The 27,891-nt window shown below is 40.7% G+C and overlaps 1 protein-coding gene and 1 long non-coding RNA gene across 4 annotated transcripts in view; one reads left to right on the plus strand and one right to left on the minus strand.

The window, feature by feature from the left end:
- LOC145454219 (uncharacterized) overlaps positions 1 to 27,891 on the minus strand; it is a 161,087-nt gene that overhangs the window by 77,311 nt on the left and 55,885 nt on the right. The window lies entirely within an intron of this gene.
- LOC145453565 (protein white-like) lies at positions 3,064 to 27,592 on the plus strand. Of its 3 annotated transcripts, XM_080331527.1 has the most exons (18): positions 3,064 to 3,645; positions 3,714 to 3,880; positions 5,559 to 5,661; positions 5,724 to 5,826; positions 6,804 to 7,013; positions 7,074 to 7,195; positions 9,332 to 9,445; positions 11,650 to 11,820; positions 12,930 to 13,035; positions 16,588 to 16,720; positions 19,693 to 19,891; positions 21,952 to 22,083; positions 22,615 to 22,758; positions 22,831 to 22,981; positions 24,175 to 24,358; positions 24,453 to 24,553; positions 24,611 to 24,684; positions 27,295 to 27,592. In XM_080331527.1, the coding sequence occupies exons 3-18, from the start codon at positions 5,620 to 5,622 to the stop codon at positions 27,397 to 27,399; spliced, it is 2,091 nt and encodes a 696-aa protein (XP_080187653.1). In that variant the 5' UTR covers positions 3,064 to 3,645; positions 3,714 to 3,880; positions 5,559 to 5,619; the 3' UTR covers positions 27,400 to 27,592. The 3 variants fall into 3 exon arrangements, with proteins under 3 accessions (XP_080187653.1, XP_080187652.1, XP_080187651.1); XM_080331526.1 differs by having other exon boundaries at positions 3,064 to 5,246; XM_080331525.1 differs by having other exon boundaries at positions 3,064 to 3,880.

Consider the following 27,891-nt stretch of genomic DNA (forward strand, 5'->3'; position numbering starts at 1 on the left):
GTCCAAAACCCTACCAAAATTGCTACTTGTGAGATAGAGAGAGTTATTATTTTCTACCAACCAAAATACAGAAAAACAGACGGCAATGATGGTGGTACAGAAATATGCATGCATATTGCACGGTATTCGGTATCAGATAGGAATGGTCGATACGACCGTGAAGTAAATCAAGTAAATCACTCTTATTGGCATCAAATTCAGACCCAAATGTAGCCTATGCCGCTAATAGTGACTGCAGTTCATGGGCAGTGGGCATATTTTGTTGTTTGGACTACAGAAGATATATGCGGATTTGCAAAGTATCAAGAGACCCTGACTGAAAACAAAACATTTCAAAACTCCAGGAATTTTATCTGGATGTGATGCTCAGCCAACTATACTCAAGTCATATTTCGAGCTCGCATTTATCTATTCTTTATTGCCATAAAATTCAATTTCTTATTCAGAACGGAACTGGACCAACATAAATCTCTATCTTCAACAGAACTAGTTCCTGAATAGGTATAATCCACAACATGGGAGGAAGACAGTTTACACGGCATGGAGTTCAGGGTCCGCCTTTTTGCAATGCGCGTATCTTCTGCTTCATCACGGAGATTGTGACTGGGAATCGCACCTCTCTTTTAGGCGTGATTTTCTAAACTGTATTGGTGTACCCAATGCACTAACAGCAAAGTCTTCCTTGCAAGAGTGGTAGGAGCAAATGAAAATCGTGGAAGTAGGCTTGAAGTCATGCCTTCTTACTCTGCATTCCCAAGCCTTCCTGTCCTTTGCGTTTGAAGGAAATGAATGGAAAGATCTGTTCTTCCCGAGTTCATTGCCATTGCTGGCACTGCATTTATAAACACAGCGGTATTTCGGCATTATATTTGGATAGTGTCACTAAATATTATATTTTCTTTCCTAATTCTATTATTGATGAAGAAATAAACATATAACTGTAATCTTGTCGTTTTTATACAGTCTACACCAGTGGTTCCCAACCTTTTTCGACTCATCGCCCCCTTTTGTAGCTCCACACCGATCATCGCCCCCCAAATATTGGGAACCGAAAAACAGCACTTCGTCAGCCCTCACCCCCTCCCCCGAAAAAAATGTTGGACTTTGGCCTAATAGGGTGATACCAAACCCCAGACCCCTCTCGGCCAGTGGGCTTTTTGTCGCTACATATCAGCTATACCCTATTTCATGTATTGTTTGGTGAGTCCGTATTTCGCCTAAACGCGCGAAGCGCGACAAATTTATATAATTCATGCTTGAATCGGTCAATATGGTCGATGTGGTATGTTGGAAAAGGTAGGACCCCTAAATAATAATTGAACATCGTCGGGCGGAATCGTTGTTATATTGACTTCTTTACATGATGCTATTTATTGAGCTCCTACATCTGCTATGTCAGAAGATATGGAAATCGTCAAAACGCACCAAACGAAAAGACGCACATGATTTCATATTGGTATTTCTTTACTGGCAAATAATTTTTTCCTTGCGGGATGGCATTTGTCCTGTAGGGTTAAGGTCGCCAGGACAGGAACATTCGACGCCAGCCATTGAGGCGCCTATGGACAATTAAACATATATGTACATATATCGAAGTTTTCGGTCAGCATAAGGGCATTCTTTTTCGGCCAAGGTCTTCTCGCTGCTCATCGTTCTGGCACACTTCTCGAAGTCGTATGTTACATGGCCTCTAACTTCATATGTCTTGGTGCGTCGTGGCGCAGTAATGGCCGACGCCGAAGTCTTCTATTTCCATAAATCATGCGTATTTTTGTTGGGTGATGCGGACCCCAACATCAAGATACATGAAAATATTGAATCGCGCGAAGCACGAAAAATTTTTGAAAAAGTCGCATGAATTTCTAAAATATTACTCTATCATTCATGTTAATTCACGAAATAATTTTGGGCTTCCTTCGATTTCGGGCCGCTCACCCCCAATTGGGGGGTTTGGGGTGCGGTAGTTACGGTCCCGACTCCAATATAGCCGTTTTAACGCGCCATCGCCCCCTATCGCCCGCTTTGTTGTTTTCGCCCCCTATCGCCCCCTTCGTCCGTTTTCGCCCCCCTATCGCCCCCTTCGTTATTTTCGCCCCCCTAGACCGCTAAATCGCCCCCTGGGGGGCGATATCGCCCACGTTGGGAACCACTGGTCTACACGGCTATAGGAATACATCGTAGTGCCAACTAAGGCTTAGGTAAATGCAGCGTCCTCCGTTGTTGCGCCGTTTCTATGGCCATTGTTTCTTGGCCAATCAGCGTCAAGTTTGGTTTACGGCCGTATACTTGATAGCAGACAGGGGTAGAAATGCGTCACCCGATCCCTCGTACCGGTAACACTATAGAAATTAAACATGGAACGGCAACGACCGATTTTGCAGCTTCGTTCCGCTTCGCCGAGGCTGGAGTGGAGAATTGTTTTGCGTAAGCGACTGTAGGATTTCTGGCAATCCAAAAGCTATCTTCCCGAGCGCAGAAATTATTGAATCTGGTCTTGATCGAAAGCTACTGTTGCACCGATTCCGAAAATATAAATTAAAATAATGATCAGGCACTGATCCACCTACAATCCGTCCTCCAAGTCTGAAATATCGGCATTGTTCGAACAATCGCAGAGTCGCAACGGGTCATTGTTATGGCCATTGTGTTGCGGTTACCCGATTGCTCTGAACAATGCCGATATTTCAGACTTGGAGGACAGATTCTAGGTGGATCAGTGCCTGATCAATATTTTAATTTATATTTTCGTAATTGGTGCAACAGTAGCTTTCGATCAAGACCAGATTCAGTAATTTCTGCGCTCGGGAAGAATGCTTTTGGATTGCCAGAAATCCTACAGTCGCTTACGCAAAAGAATTCTCCACTCCAGCCTCGGCGAAGCGGAACGAAGCTGCAAAATCGGTCGTTGCCGTTCCATGTTTAATTGCTATAGGTAACACAGTTTAATAGCCAGAGACAGGAAATGACTATTACAGCGCCATAGTAACCTGAATAGAAATCGAGTGCTGTACCAAAACTATGATCGCAAGCTTTCGGTTCTGCTAGTCATTACGAGTAAGCGTTACGTCATTCGAATTATAAAATGTGTATTGATGCGATATGTGCTCTGTTTTTCGAAGGACCCAGTATCAATGCCGTTTGAAACCAGGAAATGGAGTGCTGTGACCGCGTAGACCTTACAAAAAAGTCAGAACTTTAGAGATAGTCATGTTCGTTTTGTCCTACGCAACGAATAATATAATTGACGCTAATCTTGTTATGTGATTCATTAGGTCCGTTAGTAGGCCTAGTTACGAGATTACGCATGTGACTTTCGGTCGTAACTTATAGATCGCAGAAGGTAGCAAATGGATTGGATGCAATGCATTGAAAATCTCATGAATTGTCGCGTGCAGTCTATGGAGGACTGGTCAAAATCCAGTATTAAGCTTCGAGTAAAGTATTCGAGTATTACATAGTGTGACGTCACACGTGTATGAAAGATGTGGATAGTGCAAGTATGAATCTTTCATGATACTAAAATGAATATTACAATGCCAACTTTATGTCACATCAAAGTTATATATAGTTTGGCATTGTGCCACGCCCCTATATACATGACGCGGAGTTGCTGAAGGGTCCAGCCTTCACAGATAAACTGAAGAGGTTAGAACGCGCGAAGCAGGTTATGTAGATGAGCTTAAGTCATTGTAATACATTTTTATCCTATCTAGTACGGAATAGACTCTAGTCCCACTCGGTCGTAAATTTCCCTTGATTCAACCTGATTATACGCACCTTCTTGAATATAGAAATAGTCATTGCTAGGCTTGTCTGGGCCAGCTCGAGTTCCTGAGTGATTCCATCACGAGTCGAGACTCAAGTTGCTGGACAATCGCAGGTAAAACTGCAATATGTACATTGTACATCTCATTCGTCGACAAATATTGTCGGTTCCTCTTCATCAACAATAATTTAGTATTTGTCTATCATAAATATGACATACCATATTCTGACATCGTCGCTCGTTGATCACTGCTCCATAGAAATGACTATTTTATGAACACCTGTATGGAGTCTGTCACGTGTTTCAACGTGAAAAAAATATCTACTAGACCAGTGGTTCCCAACCTTTTTCGACCCATCGCCCCCTTTTCAAGTTCAACACCGATCATCGCCCCCCCAAATTTTATGAACCGAAAAATGGGCTTACAAACTGTAATCACCGGTGGGTTGACTAAAAAAAAAGGTCAACTTTTCGGCTCGATGTCGAATTTTACACTTTCGCAACCAATTTTTCGTGGGTTGACTAAAAAAAAAGGTCAATTCTCCGACTTGACTCCAATATAGCCGTTTTAACGCGTCATCGCCCCCTAATCGCCCCCTAAGCTATTTTCGCCCCTGTCGCCCCCTTTGTCCATTTTCGCCCCCCTATCGCCCCTTTCGTCATTTTCGCCCCCCTAGACCGCCAAATCGCCCCCTGGGGGGCGATATCGCCCACGTTGGGAACCACTGTACTAGACAATTCTCGTCGACAAATATAATTCCTGGCTGCAAGAGGCGTATAAATTATGTAACAGTTGAACATGAGTTTCAGCATTCGTGGCCATTGCAGTTCGGCCCAAAGTTTACCAGACTTGAACAACATAAATTGACGTCGCCATACATGATGTGGTTTGTAAAAATTGATTTGCCTATTTTTAACATAATCAGCGTGTCCCCAAAGAGATCAAACTGGAATGGTGATGGACCCAGGGCTTTAAGGAAGTATCACGAGAGTGTATCAATATTTCTTGATGTTTGTGGTACTCATTGTGTTTGTCGACTACTATGGTCATTTACACCCGGCCGGTATTGTTCATTATTTTCCGTAACTGCCAACTTATAGCACGGCCCACCTCTAGGCTTTTTGTAAGACACCGCTCACGCGGATGAGGTGGCGAGAAGGTGCCTAGGTAAACCTCCAACACTTAGGTATCGGAATTCCGAAGTTGACCTTGGTCGGACTCGAACCCTCACCCAATGGTGTTGCAGCCGCGGATTATATCACTGCGCTATCTCGCTACAATATTTCTTGATAGTATTCGAATCGGTGTCAGTGCCAGTCGAAAAGCCATCACCGATTAAATTATTCCTATTGGTGTTTCGTTTACTGCAAGTCTAAAGCTGGGTATCACAAATGGCCAACTTCGTCAATTGTTTACCATGCACGGAAAGAATGAAATTTCAGGTTTAATCGTAAATGTCGTTTTAAATGTAGGTTAAAGGTAAGTGTACTCAATGTTCATGAATGTCACGCTGTGTCATGAATTAGGTTCATAAGTTTGAAGTACAACAATAATATAGATACCGACAAGATTTGCGTCTGTGTAATATGACTATTTACACTCGCTACGTATAATGAGACTTGGTCGAGTTATTTGTCAAGCTATATAGATTTCAAGAAGAAATGTTCTAATTGCGATATATAAAAAGCAATCGTCCTAGTTATAACGTGAACGGTGAAGCAGCAACATATCGTTGCCGCGATCCAAACAGGCTCTGAATATATACTTCCTAACATTTTGTGCCTGCTGTAGAACCACTTAAAATTCTCAACACTACGAAGATTCTACGCCATTCGGTTATTTTCGGGGCCGTATGTTCCATCAGCGAGCATCAGTAGGAAGCATGGATGTCGAGGTATGTATCTTGGGAGGTAGTCTCAATGACGCGCATGCAATTGGATGTCTTTTCATATTCAGACAGGGTTGAGTGGGGACGCCCAGCTGACAAGTTTTTCGAAGCAAACGTTTGAAATGGACGATGGCGAAAACGCATTTTCAGAACGCATGAGTCGATCCTCAGGTGCGTTTATGATAGCAATGCTCTTGCAGTAGGTAGTTGTGCTGCTATCAGCCCGGAGTCAGCGTCTCCGAAGTTTGCAACGACGTAAAATATCACAGATTCTGCAAGGCAAAAACAAACTGTTCAGACATTGACCTATATTATCGTCATTTCACTACTATTTCACTGTGATTTCATAACTGCAAGGCTAACGACCAGACCTCCGTGATTCACTTTGTATAGATTCACCCTCTCCATTTATCATGAATTACATTAAATGATGAGCTTCCTTTCATGAAATTGCCTCATCGTGATGTTGGACAATTTTATATGATATGCTTGTAGGATCTTAGCTTGATCTCACCGTTGGTTGAATAATGTTGCAAACAGCGTGTCAATAGCATGATTATTAACATATCTGGTCATAGAATTGGTGCGAATCTATCTTGGACTTCTGCCTGATTAGATGGCCAAACTTAGCAATACTAGTAACAGGAATAATATCGCAGTCTCGTATACGACCTCAATGGGCGCATTTATTTATTGAGGAGTCTAGACACTCCCATTTGAATAGATAAATTTGATCAAACAATGATTTGTGATTACTCCTGGTAAATAGACCGGCGCAGAGAGCGCAGACAGCGTACATTACATAAGCTATACACCTGATGAAGTGTAATATCGTATTCGTGTTCATCTGTCTCTATCACATATTAGTAATAGCCTACTTTTCCAATTTTGATTACCATTAGACGGTCATTGAATTTAATAAATACTCTGAATTTTTTATGTATTTTGGGTTCTTGATTAGTAATTATTTTTATCCAGTTCTAGACATTAATGTCATGCATATGATTTGCGATATTTTGAATATTGTTCACCAGGTTTGACTTAATGTCTTGTTTACAACTATTTGTATTGCCATATATATCGATGGATTTTTGAAGGCAGGTACCACAGTAAGCCACATCTGTTAATGCGTCCTTTATTTCCGACAGGAAGGAGTAGCATACGACTGAGTCGCAGGAACAAATCGCGCAATTACAGCAATGCATCAACTCCAAGTTACAACGCTGCGGACGAAATCGTAAAGCGTGGAGACGCTGTCCGCCTGACGTGGCAAAATGTCAACGTCTATGTTGAGGCGGAGTCTTCGATGTGCTCAAGGAAAAAGAAAGACGCACAGCCGAAACAGATTCTACAGAACGGTAATCCCGAGATTTTCCGAAGAGTTTCAAGAAACTCTATCCTCCCATTTTTGCCTTTAGTCAGTGGCGTTGCCGATCCCGGAAGTGTGACGGCTATCATGGGGTCGAGCGGTGCAGGAAAATCGACCCTTCTCAACGCGCTTACGTGGAGGAATCGACAAAATCTTATCATAGATGGAGAGGTATGAATCCGTAAAATGTAGTCTGAGTTGATCAGCAAGGAATTATTTCTACTCAAGTAGATTTAGCCTAATTGCACTACTTATTCAAAAAGATGTGTTTTGTGATTGCTTCCGTTTCTACTTGATAGATTTTTAGGCAACAACAGTGACTTTAAGACTTGGGATTTTGTCAAATACAAAATCATTATAAGATATGTTGTCACTAGGTTTACGAGAGAAATTAGTATTACGGCCAGGTTTATACAGCCCCGCGATAACTGAATATATTTTCGCACAACACAAGAATTTGTAGTGATATTAGTTATTTTGCTTTAGTCGTGAAGACGCACCTTGCAATTTTCAGAGTAACCACCTTCGATCTGTTAACCATGAGTACCTTTGTATTTTTGTTTTAAATTAGGTATTTTTCACACCTACAACCGTCCATTTTCTATACTTTAACTTCAAGTAGCTTTGATATAGATTGCAAATCGTTACTTTTACTGGCAATTGAGCAGAGAAAGATGTGATTACTTCTAATTCTACACTTGAGTAAGACCGTTATCCGACAGCGTTTATTTGAAATTTGAATGGTGATAAAGCTACTTTGTCAGCCACTGGTTTTTAGATGTACCATTAAACAGCACACATGAGACATAGATATATCTTCAGATCTGTGTTTGCTCGAATCTGATCCGGTCCTTACCCTATTCCACACAAGAACTCATTCCAGCCCCATATTTAAATGTGCTCTACCCTTTTTGTGTGAGAGGTCTAATCTTTTCCATCATTTATTGTGGAAAATTGCTCCGCCTCTACGCGCCAGTATGCAATTGCGTAGGTGACAATATGTCGGTCTGCTTATTTATTGCATTTCGCCCGAGGTAGGCTGCCTGACGCAGTGTGGATATGAGCAAGTTTCGCGCTAGATTCTAGACTAAATGCAAAAAAATGCAAACTGCGAAAAACTAAGGACAACACTGACGGTAATCATCACTTTGAATGAAAACCAAGAATCATGATTCATGAATCATGCAGTTATCAGCGTAGCAATTCAAGCTGCGCTTCGTATCATCGATCTAGGTGAAAGTTCACGAGCGGTCATCAATTGGGTCTACCATACATTTCAAACGAAGTTCTGTAACCACCGTGAAACTTGCGGTTAAACAATAACTACTTGAAATGACACATGGCCTGACATATTTGCACGATAACATTTTGTCTCCCAGTAGCACCATAGAAACCAATATATAGGATGAGACAAACACACAGTAGTTTCCCATCTATTCAACATGTCGGTCATTAACCTTACAAGCGAACGCGCGTGTTGTTTCGTGACCTCACACTGACCTAAATCATAAGCATACAAACAGAACAGTGGTTAATAATTATGCATCCGATATACATCGGAAAAGGATTACGGTATTATGCTATGGCGAAATCCATGATAATGCGTTAGCTATCTATGCCAAGATAATAACGTTATTCGCCTCATATATCTGGAGTATCTATAATAATCCGCCTTTGAAATAAATATTGAGCAAGCGAGGACCAATGAGACGTGCAGCCTTTTCTCTATGGTAGCAAGTCAAACAACACCTGATTTAAAACGAACGCATTTTATTAACATAAGCCGGTATGAATATTTCAAAAACTGCATAATTATTTTCCAATGACCCTGTAGCATGATAGTGAGGTCTACCTGCACTAGAAATAACTGACATATATGAGCTATTACCCTTGACTTCCTCCTCATTGATCGACAGTTGCATCACGTAGGACAAACATCAAGTGACACAGGGAAGCGGGCTCCGTCTTAAGCGTATTATGGTTAAAATAAGCACTTAAGCCATGACAGTGGACTAAATCGAAGCAGTTGCAAGACTTCCAACTGAGTCTGCTAAATACTACCTCAATTATTAATATTAAGTAAAATGCGGGATAAATAAAGCATTTCAACAAGACCATCATCAATATATGTATGTAATATTGCGCATGTATTATTATTGCGATATCATATGTATTTTTGAAATGCTGCGAATTAGCTTGGCATAAAAATCTATCTCCCGAAGCAATATTAACTTAAGCGCGATAGAATTGAGGTTCTGAATGATATGTGTTTGACCTCCGCTGTTATACGTTTATACATATCGGCAGATTAAAGTGAACGGAAAAGTATTGGAAGACAAAATTACGAACGTCTCCGCGTACGTGCAACAAGATGATTTATTTGTCGGTGCCATGACTGTAAAGGAGCATCTGATCTTCAATGTAAGCAATTAATTCAGTGTTCAATCATCAACAGTATTCTTCGTTTTCGTGCGAAACCGCGTCGATACGCAACAGCCACAGTTTAGTTCTAGCTTACAAGCGCATTGCTCATGCTCATATAGATCAGATGTGTGCAATTATTTTTCCCGGCAGGCTAAATGTGACGCTGAAAACACGTTGGCTATCCTAGACAAAAGTTTGGATTATGTTCTGCGACATGGAGTTTCATTTCTAAATTGAAAGCTGTGAATTAAATTAGCAAAACATGCTGCTAAGTGGGTGCGTCAATATTAGGCTGCGTCTCTAGCTCTATGTGGCTTCGCAAAATAACCTTGCTGTGCACTAGCTTCGCTAGCAGAACCGCATCAGCTCAGTGTGTGTATTCACTGCATGATTTTTCTGATAATGCCTACTCAGTTTATAGAATGCAGTAGTTTTTGTCCACACATTACCATTAATAAATATATTTTTTAGTCTAATTTCCAAGGCACTTTCTCTGGGCCGCTTTGAATTGCGTTGCGGGTCACTAATCCTTATTAATAGAATTGCGATTTCTGATAAATATAGTCTACGACCCCCACAATTGTCTCAAGCACTATGAAAAAGTAATGTCCCAGAAATATTAAACTCGTTTGGACGGCGTGTTTCTGGCATAATTTTGCTTGTGGCTTCAGAAAAGATCGATATTTGAACTTTTCAAGTAATTAATTCTGTTTTATATCACAATAGGTTTTACTCGAAACATAATAGTCGCGAGCCATTCGAATCGCCCAGGTACTCGATTTTTACCACCTTTAGTCCTAGCATATATGGATTGGAGATAGGAGCTCAACGTTACGCAAGTTAGAGGTTGGACCAATCTCTCAAATACCAGTGAGCGCGGGTTCGATACCCGCTAGCTGTTAACCAGAGCCCAGACAACTTCAGAACAATAACGATGTTAGGCATGCACTCACACCTTGCGTCAACTCCACGCGCGGGAAGCCGCACGACTTGTTATACCGCTTCACAGGAACGTGACGTCTCTATAGGTGTGTACCGCAAGACCAAATAACGACGAAAGAAATTCTAACAAGAATATTTAATCCGGTAACGAGCAATAGGTTACGAGCAGTAGGTTACGCGATATATTCAGCCGCATTTACCTTATGAACCGTTCGGAATATACGATACACGCCAAAAATTCAAACCCAACCTACATTGGATTTTTGAGCCGACACCGATAAAATCGGTAACTTGCACCTTCGCAACTAACCCAAGGATATTTAGCCGATATTCACAAGGGGATCGCATCTAGCTCCAACCGCCTTCTAAAACAAGCATTCGACTGAAGAGATTTACAGTCATTCCATTACTAAGCATGCACACGAAATACACTAGGAAGGATGCATCTGGACACCAATAAGAAGAAATTTTACGAGTTGAGCAGAGCAACTAACATTTCTGGTTACTGTCGATGAGTGTAACGCACACTTTGCGAAGATATTGTGTCATCACACCCATACGGCCGAAAAGGGCGACACGCGAAAACGTAACCTAACTCAAAATTAGATCGCGGTCATAAATCCTAATTTGGATTACAATGTTGTACTAGATTTATACCGCAGTAAGTCCAAGGAAGGTTCTGGTTTCGTGTGCCACGGGAGCATATTCACACCCGTATATCAGGGGTCGTACGCGGATGGAAATACACATTCTGAAAATATGACTTATTTCATAGAACCGGCCGTATGAAAACCATTTTAAGCTTACCACTGCCTGTAATCTATAAAAGCATATCAATATTCCCAGTCTAGCAGTCGCGGATTCTAGTTCTCTGACCCCTTACTGACGTCGCGAAAATTGCCGATAAGTTTTGACATCTAATGGCCAATGCCGATATTTCTGTTTAAGTGTGATATCGACTCGATATTAATGGGGGGGGGGGTCGACCGGGTTCTGCCTAAAAAAAAAACCTTTGAAAATCCCACTGAGAAATACTGCATATGAACGACGGTACGATACTATCGACGAAATTTTGCACCCCGGCATTATACAGTCAGGTATAAATACGCTGCATGTTAAGATAGTTCGCGTAGTCTTGGCATACACGGAATTTCGAGGACATAATGTTGTGGATACATCTGAAGTGAATATTCTTAAAACATATCAAGTATCATGCCATGATTTTTCGCCGATATCGCATTACTGTCATGTTATGCTAGGCTCGTCTTCGAATGGACCCTGCAGTTTCGGACTCGGAGCGGCTGGCAAGAGTTGAGGAGGTGATGGATCAGATGGGGCTTCGAAAATGCGAAGACACGTTAATCGGAACTCCTGGGAGGAGCAAAACCATCTCAGGAGGAGAAATGAAGAGACTCAGCTTCGCTACGGAGGTGTGTAGTGGGCGTTTTGGTGCCGTCAACAGTATGCAAAACGAAACTTGAACAAGCGGTAGTTCAGTATGTGGCTTTATAATCACAAAGCATACCGTAAAATCGCAACAGAACTTTTATACACCTGCTCAAATGTCACATGATATTTTATGTCATATGAACAATTGAGCATATGTCCATGGACCGATAAGAATACCATTATCGAATATACAGGGTTTCTTAAACAGGATTGACAGGGTCATTCGCCTCCAGGTGATGTCATTCAATTTCCAGGGGCGCGAGAGATGGTGTAACCCACATTTTAAGCTAGGGTTGCACTCACGCGTCCATAAGACTCACATGTATTCACACGTGGAACTCCTGTCATGATTTTACAAATACATCTAAAAATGCTTTGAATTATGACACCGTATATCGGTGACAATAATTGTCAGCGCATGATCTACGGTTGTACGGCTGTGGCCAGGTTGTACTATCATTGTACTTGAGTGGTCTATGTTCCGGTTTTAATTGGGTTGGTCGGGGTGGTAATTGAAACGCTCACTTCTTAAAGACCGCCCACCCAAATTCTTAAGATACGTTGAGCATTTGCATTCCGCGAAGCCGATGCTTTATCTAAAGCGGGAGAAGGTTAAATCATATTGAAAACTCGCAATAGCTTCATTGGTATGTTATATTGTCCGTCATTTTTGACCGCCGTATTTGGAGCCAAATACTTCGGCCCCTAATATGATTAGCTCTAGCCTTCATATCTTAGCGAAGCTGCACATGAAAGTTTGGTCGCAAGCAACCAGCGCCAGTTATCAAATCTGTTACATGATATATAATGTATCTATGTGGGGTACATTACCTTTCGTCATCATTCCAGTTTAAGAGGTGTGGGTGAACACGATGGTGGTTGGTTAGGGTAGCACCAAATAGAAATTGTCAAGAACCAATAACATTTTGATTTTGAATTATATCCTTTTAGTTCACTCTTAACCTGTGGTGATACGTTCCACGCTGCTAATTGATTGTGAACTTGTCCTAACATTCTTTACATAGTTTCGCGTCAGGTTTAATTTCTGTTGCACTTCATATCGAGATTATTATGGCCATTTCCACACCAGCTTCTCACCAATCCACCACTGTTGTTTTGTGACGAGCCTACGTCTGGATTGGATTCGTATCTCGCCAAAGTTATTTGCGAATGTTTACAGCGCGTTGCCAAGGAAGGTGAGTACAATCGCGGAGAGATTATTGGTGGGTCAATGTTCTTCTCTTCAATGTTAATATCTTCTCGCTTTGTTCTGGCTATCACTAGATCATTAGTAGGCTACAGCAGAGGGATGCTGTGAATCTCTGAAATATTCAGGTTCGTGTGAACGTGAACCTTTTTGAAAGGTTCTGTGTGAATGCAAACGTGAAAGTCATGACGTCACGTGACGTCATTTTGTTAATTTCAGCCCTACACTTCAGTGAAATGATAGCCTATATTGTTCACGATACCTAGCGACAACTCGGGCCACATAATGCCACAATGCTGAAGTACATATTGACGTTTTTAACTTCTCGAAATGTATCAAATGAGGCAATCAAGTGATATAATAATCCCACGAAATCAATATCTTCCATCGCTTTGCCACAATTTCGACGAGGACTTGCAAGGGAATATAAGGTTATACCTTAACGGTTCAGGCCAGACCGGACAATGTATTCGGCGTCTGGATATTGCTTCGTTGATATTGAGCAGAGTGTAAAACGGGTTTCTATACTTGCTACCGATATTACCCCATTAACAAGTTACACAGCAGTAGCCCACACCCTAATCGCCCAGATTTGTTTTATGATACAATGAACATATGAAGTCAAGATTGACCCCGTAAGTCAGCTAGACTTTTTACATCGGACAACGATATCAATTTCATTGAGCGGTTGAATAAGCATCATTCGCTGACTTCATGTAGTGTATTTCGCTCTGGGTGTTGTGTGATTGCGGGTCAAGCTCACAGCAGAAAGTCACCAAATATTCACAAACGTATAAAGCTGGATATTTCGAGTAAACTTTTGTAACAAAGCAAGTAACGTTTTTGAGATAGTCAAGGTGCATGCTCGTTTAGTGTTGATATTTTTATGCTGTCAGCGCCATGCATGGAGTGGTCCGCAGTTTGAATGCAATATATTTTAACCAAAGATGTTATAATGAAGTAAAAATTGTTCACAATACAAAACATACTAAGGTTTGTTTGTGAACGTTAACCTCTAAATTTTTTAGGTTCACACACAGAACGCGAACGTGAACCTCGCGTTCACATCATCCCTATACAGCAGTCTTGTCCGCTGTGTAATATCCTAATTTTGCAATCGCAACACAACGTAATATGCGTTAGGACAGTGATTCTCGGCCGTCGGTCCTTCAAATCTATTTCAATTTTAGCTTGTCCAATGTTTAGTGAAATTGAACACCGAATCTGATCTAGAAATTTAGAGACGGTAAATAGAAAGCGCTTTGACGTGATGCTGATTATGGAGTTCATTGTCAGCTTTCGACATATCCAACGTCCAGAGATGGTCAAAGTAGGCAAGAAAGCTACTCAAGTAGAAGTAGAAGTAGCGACGAAGAAATCTACTCAAGTACGAGTAGAAGTACTTTTTACATAGGCAACCTAAAACTCCCCCATATTATAAGGCCTCTAGTTCAGTCGAAGAGCAATACGGAGAAGTTGTGTCGGGTACGGTTTTAACACGTTGCGCGATTAGTGTACGTTAATTAAAAATATGGCAGATCGTATAAATGTCATATAGTGTATAGCTTTATTTTCCGAAAAAATAAGGCATTACTAGACTTGCATTTATACTTCAACATGTATGTTCTTCAGACAAGAGAACTGAGACCTTACCTAGAACTCAACGTATAATACGGTACTGATTGAAAGAAAAATACAACATACTACTTCTAAAAAGCGGAAAATATATTTCATGTCTTTTGTCCAGAAAGTTTCAACGGCGGCCTGCTAAAACAGATCTAACGCTGAAAAAAGTCAAATTCAACCTTTTCAGATTAGGACACATCATGGGCTGCTAGGTATAATAGGTAATTGCTGGATTGCGAAACGGTAGTTTCAAACGTTATGGGGGGCCATACTTACTGTGATGAAATATTTGATACAGGCAACAATGCGGCGTGAACGGAGCCACGCAACCCAGTATCTAAATTATGTTCAACGATACTTTCGTTAAAGCATATTTGTCACTCCATATCTACTGTGCGCGAAGCGCAACGAAAATTCTGGGTACTATACATGACTTCTATGAAAATTAAATGTTGGTACTACGTGAAAACAGCTCCGAAATTCCTTAGGCCATCTTTCTTATTGGGGGATTAAACTACTTCTACTTGACAAACTGAAAATAACGAAAAGTAAGTAAGTAGTTCACAAAATATTACGAAGCAGAAGTAGCGAAAGAAACATCTACCAGAAGTAGAGGAAAACTACTTGAGTATACTTCAAAAAAGTAGAAGTACTTCGTTACTGACCACCTCTGCCAACGTCTCAATGCTAAGCCATGTAACAAACTCTTTATAAGTGTCCCCCAGCTCATTAGAATCCAGGAAAATGTGAAGACCTTCAAAACAATAGACGAAAATCGAGCTGCTGGATTGAACAGGTCGTTTCCTTGTAGAAACTTCAATATAACCACGCCAGCCTGATAGGTGTAATATGCGGTTACCCTGTCCATCTTTTGGGAATTTGTTCTCCTTTATAGCACTGACAGTCAGGTTAATGGACAACACAACTAAAAAACGTCATATATGACGTGAAATTTGCGATGCGGGTGTTATACACCAGAGCAAAATATTGTGGTTTTCAAAAAGTGTCCTTTTTTCCGGATCTCAAATATGGTAACTGGGGCTGGGCAAAATCGTGTACCTGAATGATTCGATTCTGAATCACGAAATATGCTTCGAGTCGAGTCGGCAATTGAATATCACTCATTATGACGTCACAACAGAATGTATTACGTCAAAGTTCAAATATGTACCGTTTATGCCACCACAAAGAATATAATGCCAGTTATCCATCTCATAAAAGATACTTTGTTATTTTTTCGAACATACCGATTTCATTCCACTTGGTGACGATGTTGTGGGATAATCATTAATTCCGAAATGTGCTACATCCAGTAACGTTCGTAGCTTTGTACTGTACGTTTCGTATGCTACGACACCCCCAATCAAGCTTTCAAAGGCTTGAACAGTATAGAAACTATAATTCTCGTGGATAAATTAATTTTCAGTGGTGAGAAGCGTATAATTTCAGTAGGCCTACTCGAAAAAATCGTCTTTTACTACTCGAGTCGAATCATTAAAATTAATACTCGATTCAGATTCGAGTACTTGAAACATTGTGCCCAGCCCTAATGGTAACCCCATGTAATACCAGAAAGAGGGAAGCAGATTTCTTATTAAATTTAAGTTTCTATTTTTTGTTGTGGGTTGCCTGCATCTGTCGCATTTGCAATATTGATTGATTGAACTTACAGCTCGATATGAGAGTTGTTTCTTAACCTCTCACTCTTTGGTAAAAATAATGGAATCGAATGGAAGTTTCGTGAGGTCTGCAAAGACCAAGCTAAACGAACCCATTTGCAATAAACGTGTTGGTTACGAATTTCTGAATATTTATCTGCCAGATTCTGTATAAACGCCGCATTGCAATTCATATATATAAGCCGACCGCACTTCTTTCGATTCATGCAAATGATAAATCCAAATATCGTTCGCAGGTTGCACGGTTTTATGCACCATCCACCAGCCCAGCTCAGAAGTGTTCGAACTTTTCGATAAGCTTCTTCTCCTCGCTCTTGGAAGGGTCATCTACCTTGGACCCCGGCAAGAAGCCGAGAATTATTACGCGAAGTGAGTGCACATAGGCGGAGACAAGATCAAAATTTGACTGAGATTGAGGCTGAGAGAGAGCGAGAAAGAGAAAGTGTCTTTATTTTCATCCAACCAAAATACGTAACAGACGGCAATGATGGCGGTACAGAAAGATGCATGCTCAGTATTCTGAATTAGATATAGGAATGATCGATACGACCTTGAGGGTCAACTAGTGTGATCTTGACCCGCATCGAACAGGTACACTTGACTCTATACCAGTGATTCCCAAGTGCGGCCCCGAGGGCCGCATGCGGCCCTCAGATAGCCTTCTTGCGGCCCCCAAAATATATTAAGAAATCGATTTATGACAAAAATAAAATTTATATTTATAAAATACTCTTGCTTGGCTTGGCCTCTGTAGTTTTTAATTATAGAATTGCAGGAAAGTTGTGAGTATAGACTGTTAACGTTACGTCACTGCTGTTTCAATGCAATGTGCCCTAACTTTCCAGTTGAACGAGTAGTAGATATAAATAGGTACCGTATTGATAACTTTCAAAACCGGAGGAAAATCCTGAAAAAATGGTAAATTTTTCCCACTTCGTGGTCGCTTGACTAAAAATAAAAAAGAGGCTCAATTCCCGGAAAATACAGTTTTTCTTCACATTAACAGGTGGTTGACTGAAAAAAAAGGTAAACTTTCCGGTCCAGCTCCCGAAATAGCCGCCGTAGCGTTCCTACAGTCCTGACTTAATGTCTATCAGGCGAATTTGGCCCTATATGTAACCAAAATTCTCAAAAAAGAAGACAAAATCTCAAAAACAAAAAAAAATCATCCTAAAAGAGGACGTATGGTAATGGTAACCCTATGGTAACTAGATGTGCAACACGTGACTCACGGTTGAATACGCCGAGATGCATACTGCTTAGCCGGCTAAAAGCCGCATAATTGGTAGTCCTATAGTCAGGGCCATAGCTGCCGCACCCCAAACCCCCCAATTGAGGGGGGCCGAGCTCGAAGGGGGCCCAAAATTATTTTGTGAATTAGCATAAATTATAGAGTCATTTTTGAAAATTTATGCAACTTTTTCAAAAAAATTTCGCGCTACGCGTGATTTCAATTCGCAACATATTGTGATTATTGGGTACTCTTCCCCAAGAAAAAATACGCAAGATTTATAGAAATGGGCATATCAGCGTTGGCCATGACCGCACCACAACGCACCAAGACCTGTGACTCCAAGAAGTGTGTCAGAACGATCAGCAGCGAGAAAGCCTTGGCCGTGAAGGACTGCTTTTATGCTGACCAAAAACTTCGTTATATATACAAAACACATATAGGTTTAATTGTCCATAAAGGCGCCTAAATCACTGGCGCCGAATGTTCTTGTCTTGGCAATCTGAACCTCACAAGACAAAGGCTACCATCCCGCAGGAAAGAAAATTATATGCCAGTGAAGAAATACCAATCTGAAATCGTGTGATCTTTCAGCTTAGTAGGTTTGGGCAATTCTACATTTTTTAGTATAGCAGACAGGCGGTCACGAAATAACATCATGTAAAGAAGTCATACCTAGGGGTCCGCCAGCCCGAAGATGTTTAATTTTACGGGGTCCGCAGTTTCAAAGACACGTCTCACTCAGCTCTACCGGTAAATCTGATTACGTGGGCAAAGAGGACAACCATGTAATTCCCGATCTTATTCACCGATTTTATCATGAATTATCGAAATATTCGCGCGTCGCGCTGTCTCACTAAACAGTAGGCTACAGCTTTAATTTCGTGGCAAAAGCGAACAACGTGATGCGGGGTCAGTTCATCACCCTGTGGGAGCCCGGGGTCCTGACGAAGTACTGTTACGTTCCTGCCAACGGGTATACCCCCAGAGATGTTTAATTACTATTGAGGGGCCTATACCTTTTCAAACACACCTCCCTCAGCTCTGCCGGTAAATCAGATTACGTGAACAGAGACAGGATGAAAATTGATAGCAATACATGCAATTCCCGAACATATTGACCGATTCAGTCATGAAACTAAAGAAATTTCTCGCTTCGCGCGTTTAGGCTAGAAAAGCTGATTCACTCAACGGACACCCAATGCAGCAGATAAGTAGCGGTAAACAGTGTACAGTTTTGAAATCTCGCCAGGGCAATAGAACTACTGCGAAATAGCCATGATCACTGTTTGGGTCCGTTCCATAGCCGTAGTATTCGTGCGGCCCCGACCGTACTATGAAATTCTAAATTTGGCCCTCACAGCGAAAAAGTTTGGGAACCACTGCTCTATACAGTCTGGCTGTAAAAATTGTTAGTTAAAAAAACGAAAATAAAAAGAAAAGTGAACGATAGTAGCAATGATCAATGAAGCAATGTCTGGGCGAGGTAGGGCAACAGTGATATATAATGAGAAAAGGTGATTAAGTAATTCTTTTTTGAATCTATTATGAGGCAATTTACGGATACGTGGTGGTAATGCATTCCAGATGATAGGTCCTGATTAGTCGATAAATCTCTTGGTCAGGTTGCTATTGGGTGGGGGTAGGTAGATATTTCCCTTCGACGAGGATCTCGTGTAGTGAGAATGGACATTTTTTTGCAGGTATGAAAAAGTCAATAAACACAAGAGGAAAACTACTGGAAAAATATTTGTGAACAACTTTTGCTACTTCGAAGCGATATAGTGAAATTATTAGTTATTTATATTTTTCCTTTTTTATTTTTATGAGTTTTTTTTTAACAATGAATGGGTTGTGACAGTGAAAAAATTGACGTCACAATTCCTGAGGTTCAAATTGGGTAGGGGTCGCATATGATACCTTGATACAAGATGTATTCACATTTTTTATCATATTATGTATGATAGACACTCTTCAAGGATGTGTGTGGTTCGAGACAACCGCAACATGCAGTTGCCGTGAGACTACCCCGACCAAGGCCCGTATTAGCTTTGTTCTTGCGCCCTCAAACTATCATTTTATTAGCTATATTATTCTCTATCTACTACAGCTTGGGAATGCCATGTCCAAGAAATTTCAATCCGGCCGATCATTACATAATGAAAATCTCCGTCACTCCTGGAAACGAACAGCAATGTAAGCAGAAAATCGCTGAAATCGCCGACCAGTACGACGCCTCCAACAACAAGTTGAAAATAGATGCTGAAATATCCGAACACGTGGATAACAGTTATGAGATATCGCCAAAAGTAAGACATCACAAATTGTACTCAACTCACGGGATATTGAAACACCATAAATTCGAACGAAATAGATCAATATAATTCCTCGTGAGATTGACGTACATCTCAAAGAGAGAGAGAGAAGGGGGAGGGGGGTATTCGGTGGATGCTGAGCGTCTAGGAGGATAGCGGCGGATACCAGTTTTCGAGTCTTTGGTCTGACCCGGCCGGGAATCAAACCCACGACCTACCGATTAAGTAGCCGGATGCATCACCATTGCACTATCTTGCTCGGCATTAGAGAATGGATGTCCTATAATATATTGATAACTGTTCAGAGTGTAAGTTCATGGTTTCATAGAGATTAAGTCATTAGAGAATTAGTGTTTCATGCAGACAAATTCTTTGTTATCAAATGTCTTACAAATGCAAAATCCCTTCGGCTGTTTGAAATCGCAAAATACTATTTTGCTATTTCTGAAGATATATTTTCAAAGAAGGACCTTTACAATCCTTCTTGATATTGCGTTAATATAGATAAAAAATGCCTTTGCCACACTTATACATGCAGCCATTTCGTTTCATACTTCTGCGGCGTGCTCATCGCTAAAGAATTAGGTTTCGGGTGCACTTTACTAAACTTTAAACCCTGTATTTCAAAGGGTATCCTGGATATACCACTTCATACCATATGCTATACAACACAGAGGTGGTCAGTAACGAAGTACTTCTACTTTTTCGAAGTACTCAAGTAGTTTTCCTCTACTTCTGGTACTTATTCAAGTAGATCTTTTTTCGCTACTTCTACTTCGTAATATTTTGTGAACTACTTACTTACGTTTCGCTATCTTCAGTTTGTCAAGTAGAAGTAGTTTAATCCTCCAATAAGAAAGATAGCCTAAGGAATTTCGGGGCTGTTTTCAGGAAGTACCAACATTTAATTTTCATAAAAGTCACTTAATACCCAGAATTTTCGTTGCGCTTCGCGCACAGTACATATGGAGTTAAAAATATGTTTTAGCGAAAGTATCGATGAATATAATTTAGATATCGGGTTGCGTGGTTCCGTTCACACCGCATTGTCGCCTATATCAAACATTTAATCACAGTAAGTATGGTCCCGTATAACGTTTGAAACTGCCGTTTCGCAAATCTACCAATTACCTATTATATCTAGCAGTCCCTGACGTGTCCTAATCTGGAAAAGTGGGCTTTGACCTTTTTTTTAACGTTATACCTGTTTTAGCAGACCACCGTTGAAACTTTCTGGACAAAAGACATGAAATATATTTCTGCTTTTTAGAAGTAGTATTTGTAATTTTCTTTCAATTACGAGTATTATACGTTGAGTTCTAATTATAGTTTCAGTTCTTTTGTCTGGAAAACATACATGTTGAAGTATAAAAGCAAGTGTGGTAATGTCCTATATTTTCCGAGAATAAAGGTATACACACTATATGACATCTTTACGATCTGCCATATTTGTAATCAAGGTATATTGATCACGCAAAGTGTTGAAGTCGTATCCGACACAACTTCTCCGTATTGCTCTTCGACTGATCTAGGGGCCTTATAATATGGGGAGGGCGCCATGCCATGATATTCTCTAAAACGTGGTATTCGAGTAAAGAAAGGATTAGTATCGCTTTTCCCTATCAATACTATCATTTACATCTCATGATGTGGACGACTGCTTATTATGTCAAAAATTGACACCTCCTGGGATGCATCAATATGAATAAAGCTCTCTACACCTTCCGCATAGCTCCATTTGCAGCTTTTGACAGTCCACGCGAACGAATTACGATCGTTTTCAAAACTACTTACTTACTTGAGTAGATTTAAAGTCAGTCAATTCTACTTCTACTTCAAGTACTTTAGGTTGCCTAGGAAAGAAGTACTTCTACTTGTACTTGAGTAGATTTTTCCATCGCTACTTCTACTTCTACTTGAGTAGCCCTTTTGACTACTTTGACCACCTATGCCTATACAGATCGATCCTACTCCCGACTTGTCCGAAGGCCAGGACGATCATTGGTAATAAATCGTGCAATTTTGCGCTAAGCATCCTCCGCTTTTTGTTGCAGAATTCGAACACCAAAGATCCACCGCGTTATAAAGTCGGCGCGTTTCAACAATTCTTCGCTCTTGTAGGACGGGCCTCTATTATGCTGTACCGGGATCCTCTCGTGTCTGGGGTAAAGCTTGGCCAAACCATTGTAAGTAAATGCATTCGTCACGGGTTAATTAAAGGGAACATTGTTTCCTAGGATTAGAGCAGTAATATCATCGGAGATCAAATGTAGCTCGAGACGGCAAGGCCCATGCAGTCCTTGTTTGGTCCAATGCACATCTTCAATTGACTCACTATAGACGACTGCAGAAAAAAATGGGCGCAAGCGGAGGGCCATTGACAAACATACTATTCAGACATCAATTCCTTTATCGGCTTATCAGCTGCACCATCAAGTTCACACCATTCACTGTTCGTCATTTCAGTCGAGGATGTTGAAGATAATTTTTTCTACGCAGCTATGTTCCTGCATATGGAACATATTCCTAACATAAAACTAGCTGGAATCAGCGAAAGCGTATTTAATTGTTCAAAGAGTTCGGGAGACAGGATAATCCCAAATAGTTGCCAGAATCTGTCTTCCAAACGTTCCAAAGCATTTGAAATACACAATTCGTTTTCGAGAGCTTCGCCGCATGTAAATTCTGCATTGAATCTCATGGGATTTTATTTGCAGGTCGTTTCACTGATCATCGGCCTTGTGTATTTGCGAACGCCGTATGGAAGCGAATATAAATACTCGGAGATAACCAATATAACCGGTGCCCTGTTTCTTGTCATAATAAACAATACCTTCTCGTACGTGTTTGGAGTGATAAATGTGAGTACTGCGCTACTGCCATATCGCGTCATTTCTCCCATTACCCCAGTAAGCGTTTCGTTCTAAATTTAGACATTTCCGATGGAAATACCGTTGTTTCGGAGAGAACACTTCAACGGCATGTACAGCACAGGCGCCTACTACTTGTCGAAAAATGTTGCAGAACTTCCAATGTACATCATATTACCTTTGATATACAGCGTTATCGCATACTTCATGATTGGTATGATATTCTACTTACATTATTCCACTCTCCTAATATAGAATATATATAGGAGAACACACTGAACGGTTAGGTACAGAGACTTACTATCCTACACAATCGAAGTATCCGTTAGCCTACGATAATAACAATAAAATGATAAATGATTGATATACAGCTCGTATATCGTAGTTGCACTATAGTTTAGTTAGACCCATTTACAGCTATAAAATGAACACAAACCAACAAATTTCACAGGTAATAAATCAATGCGGAAATTTCTGTTCGTTGGATGGGATATCATACATGTTGTCCACCTTGCAAAATTGAGAAACTTCTCTCTTGCTCACAGTACAGATTCACACACTAATATTCCCCAGTCAAGTCCACGATAATAACTATCCAGGGGTGGGCAGATCTGGTTCATGCAGGAGCCGCATATCAAAATCTTGACGCTGAAAAAGCCACAACACAAAAATTCAAAAATACGAATTTATGACATCACAATGAAATATGGGCTATCGACTGAAATATATTATTGTGTGGTGATGGTGATACGGTGCGTCCTACCTGGGCTGCAAAGTGTTTGAAATCAGGATGATACGACGTCTGAGCAGTGTGGAGCAGTTCCTTCAAGTGCTGATGAGAAGTCGAGAAAGATTTCAGCTCGGCAATCTCGATGACATTTTCTTGGCAAAACTCTGCAGTTATTGCTAGCCTTTACAATACAATTGGAAGAGCCGTATTCACCTCTGCTAACCCGGGAATGATTGTGACCTGCGCTGATATAATTAATTATAAAGTTCATTGTGGAACACTATGATTTATCATCGATTGATGAGCACTGAGCAGGCATCCATTAATGCGGGTGAAACGCAAATTTCTAACCATGTAGTGCCACCTCTCCCTAAATTTACAGGTCTTGTGAAAACCATAAGGAAAGAAAGAGCACGAAAACATTACGCCTATTGTTAGTACGTGAAAGAATAAACCAATTTATAATCAGGTTAAAACTCTCCAGCAAAATGGCGAAACGTATGTGCAATCATTAAAGAGCCGTGATCAAAGGCTTAAAGAGCCGCATGCGGCTCGTGAGTCGCAGTTTGCCCACACATGACCATTGCAAACTCGGACTTGCTACTAATAGGTTACAAGCTGATACAAATGCACCAACTCACAGTTTGATAGTCACTAACGAATCATTTACATTCCAGGATTATACCCGGGAGTAGCGCAGTTTTTCATATTCTACGGAACAGTTATACTACTGATCAACACCTGCGTGTCTTTCGGATATTGGGTGTCGTGTATTTCTCCGTCTGTAACGATTGCTTTGGCTATCGGACCCCCGATGATTATGCCATTGCTTCTCTTTGGAGGTTTTTTCCTGTCGGCCGAGTGAGTTGCATAAAATTGCCGAGGAGACACAATAAATAACTAGCATTTTTCGTATGGGCAGAATGGATATTTCAATTTCCATCTTCCATTTCAGTTCTGTACCTGTTTACTTCGTTTGGTTGAAATATCTCTCATGGTTCTTATATACCAACGAGATCTTGACCGTAAATCAATGGCAAAGCGTAACCAACATTAGTAAGTCACCGCCGTTTCAACAGCCCGATCAAATATTCAATTTGCCTTGTTTTACAGCATGCGACCTACCATCCAACAGCTGCCCGGTAACGAATGGGGCCGATGTGATCGAACAATTGGATTTTAACGTGGTATGCATTTCATTTGCTGATATCAACGAGACTAGAGTATTTGTAGAACACAGCAATATCAAGGGAATAAATCTACTCATAATTGTAGTGACCAAGCATAGACCAGTTCAGGCAGTTCTATGAGAAAGATTTGGTCAACATATGATATACTTTATATTTAAACCGGCAGCAGCTCTACCACGGTGCTACATTATTATAAAACAAGGGTTCTGGAACTGGGATCTACGGGTCCCTTGGGGTCCGTTCACTAGATTTAGTGCAGGGCTGGCCAACCTTTTCAGCCAAAGGGCCACATTCGATTGACGAACTATTGTGCGGGCCACTGGCCGCGCGAAGCGCGAAATTTTTTTGTAGTTCATAGGTCAATAATATTGTCACTTCACTATATTGCGGGCATGTTGTATATCGCTGGGCTAAGTTTGCGAGGACTGGGCTATTCGGCGCATGGACATATCGATATCGAAAGCTGCGACCAACATGCGTCAATCATTTCGTGCCTAGGTTTCATAGTCGACGGTCTTACTGCGAGCGCAAACGCAATGTCGCATATGTTGAACGACACTTTGTCTCCTAATCGTGAATATAGTTCGACTCAATCTGATACTTTAGGTATTCTTCCATTTTCACAAAAGGGCAACAATATTGAAAACAAGAAATCGAGTGACAACATGTGGCGGCAAGCTTGTAGAAAATTTTTACCCTTGATAAATCTATCGCAAATTATTCTGCTTTAGTGTACGAAGATATACCAATATGTGAATGGCTGAAGGATCTGTCAACGCGTCGGAACTGATATTTTAGACATCACATCTCAAGTGTTGCGGCCAGACTAATCAAATTTTTGGTTTGCCTTGCAAGTTCACAATCTGTGCAATCCATTTTTGATGATATTAGAAATTTCGGAAATTACCTCGCGGGCCACTCAAAACCTTTTCGCGGGCCACAGGTTGGCCGGCCCTGATTTAGAGGGTCTGCGAAAGGGCAGTCTTGATATACATTAACAAGAAACTACAAATCTAGATTATCCTTATATGTAACGACGCCGTGATTTGGACTGTAAAAGTGGCGATTCTAGTCATTGATCTGGTTATTTTAGGCATGAAATAGCCTAATTAGAGATAAGCTTGATGTGTAGACCTTATCTATTCGTCGGATAGGCTTGAAGGCGTCAATGCGTTAATCCTAATTAGCCAACGGTGATGACAGTTTGTCTTCCGAAAGGGCCACGCAACCTCGCACAATACTTGAAGTATTCCGATAGAAAAATTATAAGAACCCGTGTCACAAAGGTTTTGTTTCACCATTTAACATGGCCATCTAGAGCAGTGGTTCCCAACCTTTTTCGAATCACCGCCCCCTTTTCAAGCTCAACGCCGATCATCGCCCCCCAAGATTTTGTGAACCGAAAAATCGTTATACAATCTGTAATCATCGGCGGGTTGACTAAAAAAAAAAAAAAAAAGGTCAACTTTCCGGCTCGCTGACGAATTTTACACTTTTGCAACTAAATTCCCGTGGGTTGACTGAAAAAAAAGGTCATTTCTCCGACTTGACTCCTATATAGCCGTTTTAACGCGTCATCGCCCCCCTATCGCCCCCTTCGCTATTTTCGCCCCCTGTCGCCCCCTTTGGTCATTTTCGCCACCCTATCGCCCCCTTCGTCATTTTCGCCCCCCTAGGTCGCCAAATCGCGGCCAACGTTGGGAACCACTGATCTAAAGTATACCATGCTTACATTAAAAACTCTCAATGGAATTCGTAAATTCTGCCGGTTCCTACCTCGGCTTAAAACGCAAATCAAGTCATCTGCCCTTTCGGGTTTTGCAAATGAGCCAAATATATAATTAATCCATACGAGGATACATCTCAGACTCTTAGCGAAAAAGAGTGTATATTCACACCCAAAGGATAGAATAGGGTGGTACACGAAAGCAGAACCTAACTTAGAGTGATATCGTGGTCATAAATCATAACATGCCTATGTGGATACCTTCCTACGTTCTTGCGTGCACGTATAATTCGGATTATAATGTTGTACTCCATTTATATCGCGGTAGAAGTCTGAGACAGGTTCTAGTTTCCTGTGTCTTGAGTGTATATTCACAGCAGTATATCAGTATTGGTACACAGGTAGAAATACACACTAGTTTTGCTAACAGTGAAGTGAGTTTTGTGCACGTGAGAACTGTCTCCTTTTCGGGAGGTAATGCACACTTATTTAGCTAACATTACAGTTGCAGTGTTAAAACAAATTCAAAAGTATATTTTTCTATCCGAAATAAAAATCATAGTATGCAGTTCTCAATGCTATTTCACAAATTTGAAAATGCTTTTAGGAACTGGTCCGAATTGTTCACCCGCCGTGAAAACGTGACAGTATTATACAAATGATATTATTTGTTCCAATGCTGTATTGTTATGATTCAATATGAGATAGCGTAGTTGTGATTTTTTAGAATATTCTTCAAAGGATTACTAATGAAAATCTCAACTATTTGTGCTGTCGTACATAATGATGATAATTCTATATATGTCTTGTACCAACTCACAATGTTTCACTATGCGTTAATAGTATGTTATGTATGAATTATAAGACATCTTCTATTACAGGATAACATGGGAATGGACTTTGGTTTGCTGATCGCACTACTGCTAATATACCGTATACTCGGTTACCTCATTCTGCTCTACCGAATGCGCGACAGTACAAGATAAACACACGTATAAGAGGTCTTATATTCTCCGTACGGGGCTTCTTACATATGCAACAACGATCTCAAATACCGCGTGTATACACATGACAATATACCGCAAAAATCTTTGACTTAAATTATCTTTATGTATAGAGGTTTTTTCGTGTGCTCCAAGATTTAATTTTAATTCTAATAAATATTTAATATGAAATGTATTGTACTGCGTCTAATGTTGGTCCCTATATTACACGACCAGGGGTAGGGATGCTCTGTTGCCAAGCTGTCATCTCCTTCATTTGAACAGAAGCAATAACAGAGTAAATGTTTTATTACATAAAGGTACAATTTCATCCACGGTGATACAGTCTCGATATTAAGATATTGAGTAGATCAGAATCCGTGAGAAAGGTTTCAGAAAACAAGAGATCACTACAAGAAATGTCGTTAATTACTGTTCCACGCAACACGACAATCTTATATTGAGTGCTGAATTTGCAGCCGTCGAATCCTGTCT

The sequence above is a fragment of the Botryllus schlosseri genome, chromosome 13, assembly GCF_051294905.1.
Source record: "Botryllus schlosseri isolate E-star chromosome 13, Bs_hap1, whole genome shotgun sequence".
NCBI classification, from domain to species: Eukaryota; Metazoa; Chordata; class Ascidiacea; order Stolidobranchia; family Styelidae; genus Botryllus; species Botryllus schlosseri.

Coding starts and splice junctions, on each gene's coding strand:
- LOC145453565 (XM_080331526.1), top strand. CDS start 5,620: ATGTTCCATCAGCGAGCATCAGTAGGAAGCATGGATGTCGAG. Junction 9,446..11,649: donor AGGAGCATCTGATCTTCAAT/GTAAGCAATTAA, acceptor ATGTTATGCTAG/GCTCGTCTTCGAATGGACCC. Junction 24,554..24,610: donor GCAAAGCGTAACCAACATTA/GTAAGTCACCGC, acceptor CTTGTTTTACAG/CATGCGACCTACCATCCAAC.